Source organism: Dendropsophus ebraccatus, chromosome 2 (assembly GCF_027789765.1).
Source record: "Dendropsophus ebraccatus isolate aDenEbr1 chromosome 2, aDenEbr1.pat, whole genome shotgun sequence".
Lineage (NCBI taxonomy): Eukaryota > Metazoa > Chordata > Amphibia > Anura > Hylidae > Dendropsophus > Dendropsophus ebraccatus.
Genome location: NC_091455.1, coordinates 152,569,152 through 152,586,352, shown reverse-complemented (window position 1 = coordinate 152,586,352; position 17,201 = coordinate 152,569,152). Strand labels below are relative to the sequence as shown.

At 44.6% G+C, this 17,201-nt stretch overlaps 1 protein-coding gene across 1 annotated transcript in view; it reads left to right on the top strand.

Annotated features, from left to right (window-relative positions):
* Nucleotides 1-17,201, top strand: part of ADCY1 (adenylate cyclase 1) — a 240,049-nt gene that overhangs the window by 65,585 nt on the left and 157,263 nt on the right. Inside the window, exon 3 of the mRNA XM_069959698.1 lies at nt 2,484-2,602. Coding sequence (XP_069815799.1) covers nt 2,484-2,602 — 119 coding nt within the window. The remainder of the gene's footprint in view (nt 1-2,483; nt 2,603-17,201) is intronic.

The following is a 17,201-nucleotide window of genomic DNA, read 5'->3' as shown; positions in this document are numbered from 1 at the left end:
GGGCTGAGGGCAGACCTCCAGGTGCGGGCTGGGGCCGGGCTTCAGACCTCCAGGTGCGGGCTCGGGGCGGGCGGCAGACCTCTGGGTGCGGGCTCGGGGCGGGCGGCAGACCTCCGGGTGCGGGCTGGTTGCGGGCGCCAGACCTCAGAGTGCGGGCTGGCGGCGGACCTCCGGGCGCGATCGTGTATATAGGTAGGCCGGGGGCAGGCGGCCTTGTGTGGTCCTACTCTGACCTGCAGGAGGAGCAGCTTGCCCGGGGCGCCACTGCTCCCCCTGCAGGCTGGAGGACACTTTTTTTTCTTTTCTTTGAAAATCGAATTTACGATTTTCAAGAAAATTAAAAATTGCACTGGTGAGGCCTCACATACAATACAGTACTGTACAAGACTGCTGGAGGGCATATACAGTACAGTAGTAGTACATTCAGTGTATGACTATCTCCCATTTTTTCAGTGCTGGGGTGGGGGGGGTGCATTATGCAGTAAAGGATGAGTGAGGAGTTGGTGACTACTGTATATAACTGTTGGTTTTGTTGAACATTTCTTTAAAATGTACTGTACAGTATAGTGCTGTTCTGTACTGTACTGCAGGGATTAAACTGGGAGCTTTTAAATGTAGTAAATGAGTATTGTATGTAATTATTGGTGGGTACTGGAATCAATTAAACACATTTACATTATTTACTATAGGAAAACATTGCTCGGTTCTCAAACTGCCTTCCGGAACCAATTAAAGGAGAAGTCCGGCAAACATTTTATTAAAGTATTGCAGTGCCCAATATACACTTATTATGGGAAATGCACATAAAGTACTTTTTTCCCTGCACTTACTACTGCATCAAGGCTTTACTTCCTGGATAAAATGGTGATGTCACGACCCGACTCCCAGAGCTGTGCAGGCTGTGGATGCTGGAGAGGATGATGGCGGGGGACACTGAGGGAAATGAAGCCTTGTGCAGGAAAAAAAGTGCTTTATGTGCATTTCCCGTAATAAGTGTATATTGGTTATTTGTATAACTTTTGGAGGGCAATACAATACTTTAATAAAAAAAAATTGCCGGACTTTGAGAACAGAGGTACCACTGTACATGTCTCCTTCCCTGTGCCAATGGAAAATGTATTTTTGAGAAAATAATATGCACCTTACGCTTACCTGCAAGTTTAGACAACATGAAATAAAATAAAAAATAAAAATCAAACTAATTAAAACCTTCTTGGTGGTGTAAGGAAGTGGAGGGGTTCATACCACTAACTTCACAACTTTTATGCAGTCCTCTAATTTAGGGGCATCATAGTGAAGTGTCTCCAGTAATTCAGTGATTTCTGTGCTATAGTGAAACAAAGAGGGTTAAAGGGGTACTCCGGCACAAAAGAAATTGAAATCAACTAGTGTCACAAAGTTACCATATACATACAAAATTACTTCTATTAAATTATCTTAGTCCGTCAAGTAGTTATCAGTTGCCGTATGTCCTGCAGGAAGGTATGTTTTCTTCCCAGTTTGATATGGTGTTCTCTGCTGCCACCTCTGTCCGTTTCAGGAACTGTCCAAAGCAGGACAGGATTTCTATAGGGATTTGCTACTGTTCCAGACAGTTTCTGAGATTTTGTGATTTGAGGGTTGAGATTTTTTAATAGAAGTAATTTAAAAATCTGTATAACTTTCTGGTGGTGCTTTCCTGAGGCCGAAAAGTTAACTTTTTTGGGGGTCTAGCCACGTCAAAGAGCGCTCGTGCCCTAGGCCGCCTATGTGGTGTTGCACTAGGCTAGAAGGAGAAGGCTGGTCGCGTCACCGCACCTATGCTGGATCGTATGTGCGGAGAGGAGGAAAATCGGATCCAGACAGAGGGTGTCACTATGGTATGTGGGGGGGGGGGAGGGGCGACAGGCACAGGAAAGGTGGTGTAGGGCCAGACACATCACTACCATGGGGGACAACTGCAGTGTCAGCTTACACTGTGCGGTCGGACAGGGGGCCGATCGTGAGGCAGGGGGACGTGGAGAGAAACCAAACATAGGCGGTGCTGGCTTAAGGCACGAGTGCTCTAGGCTATGCCTCTTTGACAGGGTTAGACCCAAATAAAAGTTTAATTTTCAGCCTGAGGAAAGCACCACCAGTGTTTGTAAAGAGACCACAAGAAAGGATTTTACTTCAGCTACACAAAGGTATAAGTAGTTTGGGGGGTGCACAGTGGGTACAGAGTCGCTTTAAGTCAATAGGACAAGCAGTTTGGTGTGCAGGGCTGGGCCGATTTGGATTTGATGTCAACATGCCCTACAGGGGTGGGCTTTTTCTCCAAGAACTCGAAGAACAGTACTACTCATACCTATAAGATGTGTCTGCTATCATACCGCATTGCTCCATGTGATGGGTAGAGAAAGGACTAAATTCCAAGTTGTAAACACTGTGGTCTCAGAAGTATGTTTTGTTTCATTGAAACCCTTAGAAATATTAAAAATTTGTTTCATATATGTTTTCTTTAGGAGCGTCTTTTAATGAGTCTTTTACCTAGAAATGTTGCTATGGAAATGAAAGAAGATTTTCTGAAGCCGCCTGAGAGAATTTTCCATAAGATTTATATTCAAAGACATGACAATGTTAGGTAAGATTGACATTTAAGCATCAAATATTTTCAAATGGAAACCGTGAATACAAATATAGTGACAAGTAGTGACATTCATATTTAAGTGCCTAACACGTTTGATATTGTGATTCTTTTAGTTTTACTATCCATGTATATCAATCATTTTGTACACATCATGCAGCTTTAACAAATGAAGACAGCATGTAGTATTCATTCTGATTTGCTAATGTAAGCTGTGGATTGTTTTCTATGTATACGTGTATCTTGTTTGCTGTGTAAATAAGAAACTCAACATTGCTTTTGTGCACATGTACACACATGTCCTGCATATAAAAGAGATTGCTAAACACATAAGTGGAGAAGAAAAGGGGGTGAGTTATCAAACATGGTGTAAAGTAGAATTGTCTTAGTTGCCCCTAGCAACCAATCAGATTCCACCTTTCATTTTTTTTTTAAGAAAACAAAGTACAGGCGCAGAGCCTTCCGCTATTTTTACTTAATGGTCCGTATAAATGCATCTGTTTCCGTTTCTGTAAAAAGTTAATAGTACTAGTTTGCATAAATTTCAGCTGTGTGTTTTGCGGATGTCATGGATGTGGTGTTCGTACAAAACACGGATGCCATAGACTTCAATTAGTAATCTGTACGGCAATTACAATCGCCCCGCATCCGGCCTGTCCGATAACAGTGCCCCTCCGGCCCTGGTACTTGTGGCTCTTGCAGCCCCTGTGTTGCCCGAGGTGCATTGGGACACGCTGGAGCAGCGGAACCTGTACTATCCTCTGTACCTGTCACAGATGCAGCAGCTACTTCCTGTGGATGTGCACAGGTTCTGTGACCCAGAGCTGTCCCTACCCCGCAGGAAGAAGTTGCTGCAGCTGCTCCGGAGCCTGGAGGAAGGAAGCGGCTGCCAGCCCTTGCAGATAATCATCTCCTACGTTGTGCCCACTTGCTGGAGTTGCTGTGTGTCCTCTGCCTGCCTCTGGTGTCTGCAGGTGCTGTAAGTGCCCAAATACTGTGCTGTTTCCATATTCTGTGTGCTGTTCCCATATAACTGTGCAAATACAGTGTGCCTTGCCCATATACAGTGTGCTGTTCCATATAACTGTGCATATACAGTGTGCCGTGCCCATATACAGTGTGCTGTTCCCATATAACTGTGCATATACAGTGTGCCTTGTCCATATTCTGTGTGCTGTTCCCATATAACTGTGCATATACAGTGTTCCTTGTCCATATACAGTGTGCTGTTCCCATATAACTGTGCATATACAGTGTGCCGTGCCCATATACAGTGTGCTGTTCCCATATACTGTGCATATACAGTGTGCCATGCCCATATACTGTGTCGTGCCCACATACTGTGCATATACTGCGTACCGTGCCCACATACTGTGTGCTGTTCCCATATACTATGCATATATAGTGTGCCGTGCCCATATACTGTGTGCCGTGCCCATATACTTTGCATATACCGTGTGCTGTGCCCATATACTGTGCAAATACTGTGTGCCGTGCGCATATACTGTGTTCCGTGCCCATATACTGGGCATATACTGTGTGCCGTGCCCATATACTGTGCATATACTGTGTGTCGTGCCCATATACTGTGCTGTTCCATATACTGTGCATATACAGTGTGCCGTGCCCATATACTGTGCATATACAGTGTGCCATGCCCACATACTGTGTGCCGTGCCCACATACTGTACATATACAGTGTGCCTTGCCCATATACAGTGTGCTGTTCCCATATAGCTGTGCATATACAGTGTGCCGTGCCCATATACAGTGTGCTGTTCCCATATAACTGTGCATATACAGTGTGCCATGCCCATATACAGTGTGCTGTTCCCATATACTGTGCATATACAGTGTGCCATGTCCATATACAGTGTGCTGTTCCCATATAACTGTCCATATACAGTGTGCCATGCCCATATACAGTGTGCTGTTCCCATATAACTGTGCATATACAGTGTTCCTTGTCCATATACAGTGTGCTGTTCCCATATACTGTGCATATACAGTGTGCCATGCCCATATACAGTGTGCTGTTCCCATATAACTGTGCATATACAGTGTGCCATGCCCATATACAGTGTGCTGTTCCCATATAACTGTGCATATACAGTGTGCCGTGCCCATACACAGTGTGCTGTTCCTATATACTGTGCTGCATATACAGTGTGCCATGCCCATATACTGTGCATATACTGTGTGCCGTGCCCACATACTGTGTGCTGTTCCCATATACTGTGCATATATAGTAGGTTGTGCCCATATGCTGTGCATATACTGTGTGCCGTGCCCATATACTGTGCATATACTGCGTGCCGTGCCCATATACTGTGCATATACTGTGTGCCGTGCCCATATACTGTACATATACTGTGTGTCGTGCCCATATACTGTGCTGGTCCATATACTGTGCATATACAGTGTGCCATGCCCATATAATGTGCATATACAGTGTGCCATGCCCACATACTGTGCATATACAGTGTGCCATGCCTATATACTGTGTGCCGTGCCCATGTACTTTGTGCTGTTCCCATATACTGTGTGCCATGCCCATATAATGTGCTGTTCCCATATAGTGTGCCGTGCCCATATACTGTGCATATACAGTGTGCCGCGCCCATACACTGTGCATATACTGTGTGCCGTGCCCACATACTGTGCATATACAGTGTGCCATGCCCATATACTGTGTGCCGCGCCCATATACTGTGCATATACTGTGTGCCGCGCCCATATACTGTGCATATACTGTGTGCCTTGCCCATATACTGTGCATATACTGTGTGCCGTGCCCATATACTGTGTACTGTTCCCATATACTGCGTGCTGTTCCCATATACTGTGCATACACAGTAAGCCATGCCCATATACTGTGCATATACAGTGTGCCGTGTCCATATACTGTGCATATAGTGGGCCGTTCCCATATAGTGTGTGCTGTTCCCATATACTGTGCATATACAGTGTGCCATGCCCATATACTGTGCATATACAGTGTGCCATGCCCACATACTGTGCATATACAGTGTGCCATGCCTATATACTGTGTGCCGTGCCCATGTACTTTGTGCTGTTCCCATATACTGTGTGCCATGCCCATATAATGTGCTGTTCCCATATAGTGTGCCGTGCCCATATACTGTGCATATACAGTGTGCCGCGCCCATACACTGTGCATATACTGTGTGCCGTGCCCACATACTGTGCATATACAGTGTGCCATGCCCATATACTGTGTGCCGCGCCCATATACTGTGCATATACTGTGTGCCGCGCCCATATACTGTGCATATACTGTGTGCCTTGCCCATATACTGTGCATATACTGTGTGCCGTGCCCATATACTGTGTACTGTTCCCATATACTGCGTGCTGTTCCCATATACTGTGCATATACAGTAAGCCATGCCCATATACTGTGCATATACAGTGTGCCGTGTCCATATACTGTGCATATAGTGGGCCGTTCCCATATAGTGTGTGCTGTTCCCATATACTGTGCATATACAGTGTGCTGTGCCCATATACTGTGTACTGTTCCCATATACTGCGTGCTGTTCCCATATACTGTGCATATACAGTAAGCCATGCCCATATACTGTGCATATACAGTGTGCCGTGTCCATATACTGTGCATATAGTGGGCCGTTCCCATATAGTGTGTGCTGTTCCCATATACTGTGCATATACAGTGTGCTGTGCCCATATACTGTGTACTGTTCCCATATACTGCGTGCTGTTCCCATATACTGTGCATATACAGTAAGCCATGCCCATATACTGTGCATATACAGTGTGCCGTGTCCATATACTGTGCATATAGTGGGCCGTTCCCATATAGTGTGTGCTGTTCCCATATACTGTGCATATACAGTGTGCTGTGCCCATATACTGTGTACTGTTCCCATATACTGTGCCGTGCCCATATACTGTGTGCCATGTACTGCGCATATACTGTGTGCCATGTCCATATACTGTGCACTATGCCTCTGTACTGTGTGCGGGGCCCATATGCTGTGCGCTGTGCCCACATCCGCCCACTCCGCGCCATGCCCACACCCCTATCCCTATGTGCCCCTTTTATAGTCCCATATCCCTAATATCCCTATGTGCCCCCTGTAGTCATACACCCCTATCCCTATATGCCCCCTGTAGTCATACACCCCTATCCGTATGTGCCCCCTGTATAGTAATACACCCCTATCTGCCTCCCCCGTATAGTCATACACACCTATCCACCCCACCCCATGTGACCCCCTGTGTATACATGTCCTGTAGTGTGTACTTAGTTGTATACTTGTGTATACACTTCCTGTAGTGGCTGTATACATGTATATACACATCCTGTAGTGTGTACATAGCTGTATACCTGTATATACACATCCTGTAGTGTGTACATAGCTGTATACCTGTATATACACGTCCTGTGATGTGTTAATAGCTGTATACCTGTATATACACGTCCTGTAGTGGCTGTGTACCTGTATATACACATCCAGGTCTTTGCCGAGCTGTTTTGTTTTGTTTTTTTCACTTTTTTGAATCAAAATATTGGCAGTTCGACATGGCAAGTGGGTGTGGCTTCAAAGGGGCGTGGCTTACAAAAAGGGGCGTATCAGAATTATTGTTCAATTATCGTTACCGCGGCTACATGTACGATTAACCGCGATATTGATTTAGGCCAATATCTCTGAGCCCTAGGCTGGAGTAACATTCGGCAAAAAATTCTCTATGTTAACTGTTTACACAATGTATGCTCATCTGATAGCAGGAGTGCTCACTAGCAAATCTGTTTTTTTTTTTTTTTCTTACTACCCAAAAAAAAAAAAAAAAAAAAAAAAGTTGTATAAATTTTCATCCTTTAAGGGTTTTAATTTCAATGAATTTGCTGTTTATTGCTGGTTTTCAGGCTCAGTCTGAGTAACAAAGAGAGCAAGATGTACTGCAGGGTTTTGGAGTGGGGCAATGCCAAGCTCAGGCTGCTCCTGTCTACTCATAGAGCCCCTGCCTCAGCTGTAAGGCCTTATTCCCACGTTCTGGGATTCACACAAACTAGTGCGAAGCTGCACGGTGGAATCACAGACTTCCAGGCATCATGTATCATTTTGAAGCCGTGAGTGCTAGAAGTGTTTAAATCTTCACCAGGAATAAACCATTCTGCCAGAACTGCTGTTTGGTGTGCGTCCTGTTCTCAATTCCCACACCAAAGACCAAATGTCAATTCTTTAGGCAGAGAGAGGAGGCGCACAAGAAATCCCATTAAAACAATGTAACAGGCAGAATTTCAAACGGCGTCCGTGGTGGAGGCTCCGCTTGAAATTCCGCCACCTTTGCTTAGTGTGAACAGGCCCAAAGGCTTATTCCAAATAAAGAGAAGTTTAAAGAAAGGTGGCACTAATCTGGACATGATGGCTGGAAAAATTACAGTGTAAAAAAATAAAAAAATAAATAATAATATAATAATAATCCCATCTTATAACAAAAGTTTAAATCATCCCCCCTTTCCCACTTTAAACCCCTAGACGACCCATGACGTACTGGTACGTCATGGCCACCTGTCACCAGACGACACATGACGTACCAGTACGTCATAAGCTACTGCAGTGGAGCGCGCTTCATAGCAGGTGGGGGCCCGGCTGCAATCAGCAGCCAGGCCCTCACCGTTAATGACAGGCTGCACCGATCGCGCTGCAGCCTGTCATTAACCCCTTAAATGCAGCGAGAGCTGATATATAAGGACCCCTGGGCCCCCTCCTCATCACTACCTGATGAAGCAAATAAACAAATAAATAAATATACATTTTATATACCGTAGTGTGTGTAATTGTCTGATCTATTAAAATATAATCATCATCCCGTTTGATTTTTTGTTACATTATATATAAAAAAAATTTATAAAGTGATCAAAACATCCGATCTACACAAAAAGGGTATTAATAAAAATATTAATAAATTAATAAAATAAGATCATTGCATTCTTTTTTCCAATTTCACCAATTTATATTTTCAGAAATAATATTTCGGGGTTCCATCATACTTGTTATGGTAGAGTGAATTACAAAGTACACCTATTCCTGAAAAAAACAAACCCTTACATGGCCCTGTAGATAGAAAACTGAAAGTGCTAGAGCTCTTAGAAGGGGAGGAGGAAAAAACGCAAACGCAAAAATGAAAATTGTTGCAGTCCACTGGGTCATTTTGATCCGTCTTGGGTCTTCAAGGGGTTAAATAAAAAATATTAATGGTAAAAAAACCCTTATTTTTAATTGCTGTGCGCACAATCGTCCAAACTATTAAATGTCCACATTTCTGATCTGGCACAGTAAATGGTGTAACCTCAAAAACACGCAGATTTTTTTGGTCACATCAAATGTGGAAAATAAAAATGAATAAAAAACGATTTAATATTTTTTTTTCAGTTTTGAAACATATTTTAAGGTAATATTAAGTGTGCCATTCCAAAGTACAATTCGTATCACAAAAAATAAGGGCTCATATGGGTTCAGGTGGAGCTGAAACAAAGAAAAAAAGAATGTGTTCATAAAAAAGGTGATCTGGGTGGTATTATAAGCCCTCCTCCCGATGATGCCCAGGATTGGGCGAAACTAGGTGAGGGGTTATGCGGCTGGTATTTTAGATCTACTACACCATTAGTCTAGCTTAGACAGTGTATAAACTAAGGATAGTTAGTAGACTGCTAATGACTATACCATCTATTAGAGTATGAGAGTTCACTTTATATGGCTATGGAGTAGTGTGTTAAGTGTTTTTAGTTCACACAACCATTATACAGCACCTTTTTAGTAGAAAGCCAAATAAAGGTTACGTTTTATACGGAGAAGGTCCTGCCGGATGTGAATTGGGATTTTGGAGGTGGAGCCAAAACGCACTGAGCAAGTTCCGAAATAAATACATAACTTTTATGCATAAAAGCCTTTCTTAAGATTTAAAACTCCCACATATCTTGGGAACAGGAGGGCTTATCAAGAAACTGTAACTATGTGTGTAATGTAGACACCCTTAGTTATTTAATGTAATATATTTATATATTTTTTTTCTTTTGTTTTGCCGGCAGGTCATTTTTAAATTAACTCATCATGTTCCCCTTTATATCATCTCTTGTAAAGACTTAACCAAAAAAAGAGAGAGAGAGGCCTGAATGCTGCATAAAATACGGCATTAAAATAAATGAAAGCGTACAAACCTGCCCCAATCCCCCCTGATGGTATTTCTACAGCTCCTGGTGTTCTGCTTCTTTTTACATCCGATGACACTGCTAACCCTGCAGGAAACACATATGCAGCCAGTTCCTTGGCAGTTTTCTTAAGCCCCTATTACATGGGGTGACAGAGAGGAGCAAACAAGCGCTGTCAGTGCACATGTAACTACAGGGGGTGCGGGGAGCTGTGGGGGGCTACCCGGGTGATTGCTTGATCGGCCAGGCAGCCCTTAGCATATAGCAGCGTTCTGCAGCCGCCGCTTCTCTTCCACGGATCGACGGCAATAGATCGCTGCTATATTAGTCATTTGTCTTTCAAAATGTTGAAAAACAAACAACAGCACTGATCAGCCGTCATTGTTCATGTTGTTGCTTTCTATTACGCAAGACAAAATATCAGCCGTAACGGACCATAATTGCTTCGTGTAATAGGGCCTTTTAGGTGCCCCGTAAAAGTTCTAAGTGTCAGCAATAATGCAATTTGTAATGAGTGGTGGACCAACAATCTGCAACAAATACAACATAGCCTCAGTCTTAAAATATACAGTAGAATGCTTCAATTGTCACTTGTATATCTCAGTGCAGAACCTTCCAAGTAGGTTCAAAAACAATTATCTATATTAACACTGAGTATTCAAGTGTTAATAAACAATGCCACAGGCTTTATTAGGGCGTTTATGAGCATATAGAACCACGTCTACTTCGCAGCAGTAAAACAGTATGTATTCAAATAATTAGGTGGTGACATCATTTTTTATTTTGTGTAGTGTATAAAATAATCAACTACCATATGTTTCCCTTTTATAAGATGCATCTGACAACTACAAGATACATTAGACCAGTGATTTTCAACCTTTTTTGAGCCGCAGCACACTTTTTATACTTAAAAAATCCTGGGGCACACCACCAACCAAAATGGCACAAAATGACACTAAAAGTGCGTTCACACCTACAGGATCTGCAGCAGATCTGCAGCAGATTTGATGCTGTGTTCAGTTATTTAATTGAATCAGCTGCAGATCCTGTAGGTGTGAACGCACCATAAAACAGTACATATTATACATATAGTTAATAATATAGATTCTAAATGTATTTATACTCACTCAGTGTGAAACCTGGGCCTGTTTTCTTCTCCCCCCTGTGCTTCTCTCCACCATACTTCTCCCCCCTACTTCTCTCCTGTGCTTCTCTCCACCATACTTCTCCCCCCTGCTTCTCTCCACCATACTTCTCCCCTTGCTTCTCTCCTGTGCTTCTCTCCACCATGCTTCTTCCCCCTGCTTCTCTCCTGTGCTTCTCTCCCCCGTGCTTCTCTCCCCCATGCTTCTCTCCACCATACTTCTCCCCCCTGCTTATCTCCTGTGCTTCTCTCCCCCATGCTTCTCTCCTGTGCTCTTCTCCACCATACTTCTCCCCCCTGCTTCTCTCCTGTGCTTCTCTCCCCCATGCTTCTCTCCACCATACTTCTCCCCCCTTCTTCTCTCCTGTGCTTCTCTTCACCCTGCTTCTCTCCTGTGCTTCTCTCCCCCATACTTCTCCCACCCTGCTTCTCTCCTGTGCTTCTCTCCACCATACTTCTCCCCCCTGCTTCTCTTCTGTGCTTCTCTCCCCCATGCTTCTCTCCTGTGCTTCTCTCCACCATACTTCTCCCCCCTGCTTCTCTCCTGTGCTTCTCCCCCCTGCTTCTCTCCACCATACTTCTCCCCCCTGCTTCTCTCCTGTGCTTCTCTCCCCCATGCTTCTCTTCCCCATGCTTCTCTCCACCATACTTCTCTCCCCCCTGCTTCTCTCCACCAAACTTTTCTCCCCCCTGCTTCTCTCCGCTGTTTCTCTCCCCCATCCCCAGGTTTCCCCCCCCCCCCCCCTTCCTCCTCACCTTCTCCGGACGTGCTCCTCCAATCAGCGGAGACCGGGAGCGTGGTGGGAACGAAACACAGGGGCACCATAGTTTGGGGAACTTTCCCCGTGGCACACCCGACCATGTGTCGCGGCACACTGGTTGAAAATCTCTGCATTAGACAACTGAGCTGAGCCATATTAGCTGCTGCAGCTTAGGGTCCATTTACACAGAAAGATTATCTGACAAATTGTTTCTGGCATTGGCTTCAAATCTTTGGTAGATAGACTATAAAGAGATCAGGTCATAAAGGAAAGTCTGAGATTGCTCCTCTTTTCAAATCCACTCCTGGCTTTGGCTTCAAATCTTTGGCAGATAATCTGTCAGATAATCTTTCTGTGTAAATGGACCCTTAGTTACACAGTGACTGAGTTGATCATGTGATGGCCAGGGCGTGTCACGTGACACAGTCTTCACTTCTGGGAAGCTTTCCTGGGGAGGTGCGCTTTTTGTTTTTTAATTGTGGCCAGTGAGAGGTACCGTCCGGATGAAGACAGAGAAAGGTGGTAATGTTTGACATATGTTTTGTAATATAACGTCAGCCTATTAGTTCCCACATGTGTATTATCCATATGTCAGCTCTTACCCATACACAAGATGCTGACTAGGGATGTCACGATACCAGCATTTTGAGTTTGATACCAATACCAACTTTTTTATTTCGATACTTAATACCATTTCGATACTTGATTCAATATAATGCTGTTTTCTAATTCCCATAACTTTTAAAATCTTTCAGCCGGTAGGGCTGTCTGAGAGTCTTTTTTTAGTACGCAGTGATTTGCAGCTTTGATTGGTACCGTGTTTGCATATATGACTTTTTTGGTGCAAACACTGTATACTGTGCGAGATTGGGAAGGTAGTATGGCTGACACACAGTATAGTATGTTGGGGGTAGTAGTTGTATGGCTGACACACAGTATAGTATGTTGGGGGTAGTAGTTGTATGGCTGACACACAGTATAGTATGTTGGGGGTAGTAGTTGTATGGCTGACACACAGTATAGTATGTAGGGGGTAGTAGTTGTATGGCTGACACACAGTATAGTATGTTGGGGGTAGTAGTTGTATGGCTGACACACAGTATAGAAAAATTAATCAAAAAAATAAGTGGTGGACTAGACACTTGATTTTGCAGTGTAATGCAGAAGTTTATTTATATAAGAGCTAGTGTTTCATATGTACAGTGAGAAAATTGTGCTCAGAAAGCACCCATATATATGTTATACACATAGATGGTAAATAGAGATAGGAACATGTCCATGGTGTGATTGGCTAGTAAGCCCTGCCTCACTCTAGGAACCCGCTAGGACTGAGCACCCTCAGTATCTAGTGGGAGCAATCCCTAGTAAAATGTGTGAGACAGTCTATTTCAAGGTGGAGAGTAACATAGCCTCAAAAGAGGTCTTGTCGTCTGTATGTGGTACGTCAATACAGGGCTGTGCAATAAATGTTCACATATAACATAGATTATGGTAGAGACAGGAGTTAGAGAACGGCAAGTAAGTTTTTCCACAGGTCATCCGACGCGTTTCCCCTTTGGTCCTATACAGGATAACCAGGTTCATCAGGGATGCAACATTATGTGGATTTATCAGCCGTGTAGTATATCTCTCCAAACTGTCCGTTTCGGATAGCGGTCTTCGCACAGAGCTCCATAGGTAAGGTATTGGTAAGAGTACAGGACAGATGGTGTCCAATGCCACTAAAGGGAGATCCCAGTGTAGATAACACGATGATGCCTGTGATGGGGATTATAGTCCCTCCATGATGGGGATGGAAACTAATAGCACAGGCAGGCAAAAAACGGTAATCCCCTGTGTAGATGAAGCAGGGCCGGTAAGATGTGGTGTTCCAGGCGGCAGATAAGCGAGACCACATCTTACCGGCCCTGCTTCATCTACACAGGGGATTACCGTTTTTTGCCTGCCTGTGCTATTAGTTTCCATCCCCATCATGGAGGGACTATAATCCCCATCACAGGCATCATCGTGTTATCTACACTGGGATCTCCCTTTAGTGGCATTGGACACCATCTGTCCTGTACTCTTACCAATACCATACCTATGGAGCTCTGTGCGAAGACCGCTATCCGAAACGGACAGTTTGGAGAGATATACTACACGGCTGATAAATCCACATAATGTTGCATCCCTGATGAACCTGGTTATCCTGTATAGGACCAAAGGGGAAACGCGTCGGATGACCTGTGGAAAAACTTACTTGCCGTTCTCTAACTCCTGTCTCTACCATAATCTATGTTATATGTGAACATTTATTGCACAGCCCTGTATTGACGTACCACATAGTAGTTGTATGGCTGACACACAGTATAGTATGTTGGGGATAATAGTAGTAGTATGGCAGATGCACAGTATAGTAGGTTGGGGGTAGTAGTAGTATGGGAGATGCACAGTATAGTAGGTCGGGGGTAGTAGTAGTATGGCAGAACGCTCGGCATCAGATTCCCGCTGTCTGCCCGCTCCGTGCAGCGGGTGGATACAGCGGGAGGACCGCCTGGAAAACTGTGTCCTACACCGATTAGTGATGTCACAATACCAGAATTTTGAGTTCGATACCAATACTCGATTTTTTTATTTCGATACTTGATACCAAAAAGCTACACCCCCCAACTGTTTTTACGCCGTTAAGGTCTTCAGGTCTGCACTATTACGGTGATAGCAGGTTATGGACTTTTTATTTGATTTTACTACTTTAGAAATAGTTTAACATTTTTTAAATAAAAGCGCTTAAAGTTGTCCTACTCTGACTCCTCTAAGGGCTCGTTCCCACTGAGCAAAAGCAGCTGAATTTCAGCGCTGAATCAGCGCTGAAATTTCAGTCGTTAAAATAGGTGCAGAGCTAGTTTCCATTGTGTTGAATGGAAATTCTGCTCTGCAGTTCACACAGTGGAATTTCCGCACTGAACTAATCCGCTTTCCGCCAGAAGAATGAACATGTTCATTCTTCCGCTAGCGGAAGCCTATACAAATCAATGGGGCTCTGATTTTCTGTTTCAGCGCGGAATACGCGCGTATTCAGCGCGGAATACAAGCGGAATACAAGCGGAAATTACTCGCTGAATCAGCGCGGAAATGGGGAAAAGGGGGGGAGGAGGATTCTAGTATATGTTCTGGTATAGTCTAGTTTACTCACCAAATACTCGCTGAATTTCAGCGCTGAATGCATGCGGATTCAGCGCGGATTCCTCGAGTATTCCGCGCTGAATTTGTCAAGAGCTGATTACGAGCTGAACACTTTCCTAGCAGAATACGCAGGGATTCTGCTTACATTCTGCTTATATTCTGCTCGGAATTCAGCGTCAGTTGATTTCAGGCGGAAATATTTCCTTGCGTAATCCGCTCCTTTTGCTCTGTGTGAACGTAGCCTAACCGGTGACTCCTCTAACCGGTGACTCATCTAACCTTTCTTGTTTTGCCCTGTATGGCTGTGATGTGCTGGATTATTTTTTACACTGTAATCTGCAGTTATATTCGGTATCTCATTTGTATATATGTGACCTTTTGATCACTTAATGATTTTTTTTGGTGGGTGTGATGTGGCCAAAAATCATAGTAAAAATATAGTATTCTATATGTCGTTACCCCTCACGTAGGTAGCCCACAGAGTGGTCAGCTCCCTGTAGTTAGCACCCCCTCTATAGTCAATCCCCTTGTAGGTAATCCCCTTGTACATAATCCCCACTTTTTAGGTAATGCCCACTCTTCAGGCAATCCCTCTGTAAGTAAACCACTCCCCTTCCCCCCCCCCCCCCCACACACACACAGAGGCAGTCCCTCCTGTATTAAACACTATGCCATGTACGTAATCTCTCCCCCTGTAGGCAACCCCCCCCTCCGTTTGTTTAAAAAAAAACACACACACAAAAAAAGAATCCACATCCAGTTCCTTGGTGTTTTCTTATCCTCCAAGCCCTATGAGCGTTCTTGCATAGACTCAACACCTGGCATGGGATGGTGGTGTGCCCACATTTGCCCGCATGCCCTTTGGGTGTCCTGGTCTTAAACTCTTTCAGTCCTGCAGAATGTAAGTGAGACACTTACATGCTGCAGCACTGGTTAAGAACCAACACACAGGACATTCTGCCTGTCTCAGGGCTGTCTTTCCCATTTGGCAGGGTAGGCATATTTCTGGGGGCACTTGACTTATAGGGGCCCTCTCTGCACTCTGAGGCCCCTCACATGCCTTTGCTGCTGGGACTGGTGGCTGCTGCAGACTGGAGACACATGCCTGAGCTGGTGAGATTGGTAGTGCTGCAGACTGGAGAGGTGATTCTGCCGAGGGTTGTAGTCCATCAGACAGGAAGTGTTCACAATGCTGGGAGTGATGGTGCTTGTAATACTCTGTTAGTTAAGATCCAGATGTCTACAGGTTAATGTGCCCCAAACAGGAAACATAATGGTTGGAATGATAGTAGGACTGATCTGCTGACACTTGTGGTGCCCCCAGCAGAGGAGACCCCTCTAATAACATGTGTTCAGGTAGCAGCAGTGTCACATACAGGGGAGGTGGAAGGGGGTGGCTTAATGCTGTCAGGACGGCCCTGGCCTGTCTTCCTGCTCTGATTAACCTCGGACACGCTCACCGGATTCCTTGACGGCTGAATGGAGAACGGAGGTTATCATTGCAGGAGCCATAGGGTTAAAGACCACAACACAAGACATCTGTGCCTAATCAGCTGATAACCTCAGAACTCCATTTTGAGGCTGCCGGGAAGCTGCAGGACCCTGGTGTGTGTGTACAAGGGTCATCATTGTAGCAAGACTGTCCCTCCACCCGCATACCCCCTCAACCTGTGTCAGGCTGCAGTCATTAGCAGAGGGGATCTGCTACACATAGTAGCCAAACCTCACTGCTTCTGGAACGGCTCAGGAGGGGTCAGATGTCGCTGTCAGTGTGACATCTACACAGTTACATAGCTGGCACAAACCATCGCTGTGTTCCAGCTATAACTTATCACTGCAGTGAGCGGAGGGAGAGGTGGGCGGAGGAGGTAACGCTAGGGGGCAGCTCACAGAGAACATGGCCGGTGCTCAGCTAGCCTCCCGCTGTGTTCTCTGCTCTATAAATTATGTTAAGCTGCGTTATTAGGCAGCTTAACATAAAGTATCGACACCAGGAAACCCTGGTACCGAACCGTATTTTTGCCCGGAATATCGATAGTAGTATCGATATTTCGGTGCATCGTGCATCCCTAACTCTGATCACTAAAAGAACTACTGTATGCAGCCTTTCATAGCTGTACAGTCCTCTTCCTATGTATTCGAATAGAAGAGATGGGCATTTATGTGTATCAGAGGTGTTGATGTATAGCAGAGATGTGTGTGATTGTTGGTATAGCATTGTTGGATCTGTGTATGTGATTAGCAGATCTATCTGTGTATACTGTATGTGTAGCTGACTTGTCTTTGTGCTTGGTTCAAGTATGTGTGTGTGTATTTGGCTGAAGCAGAGCT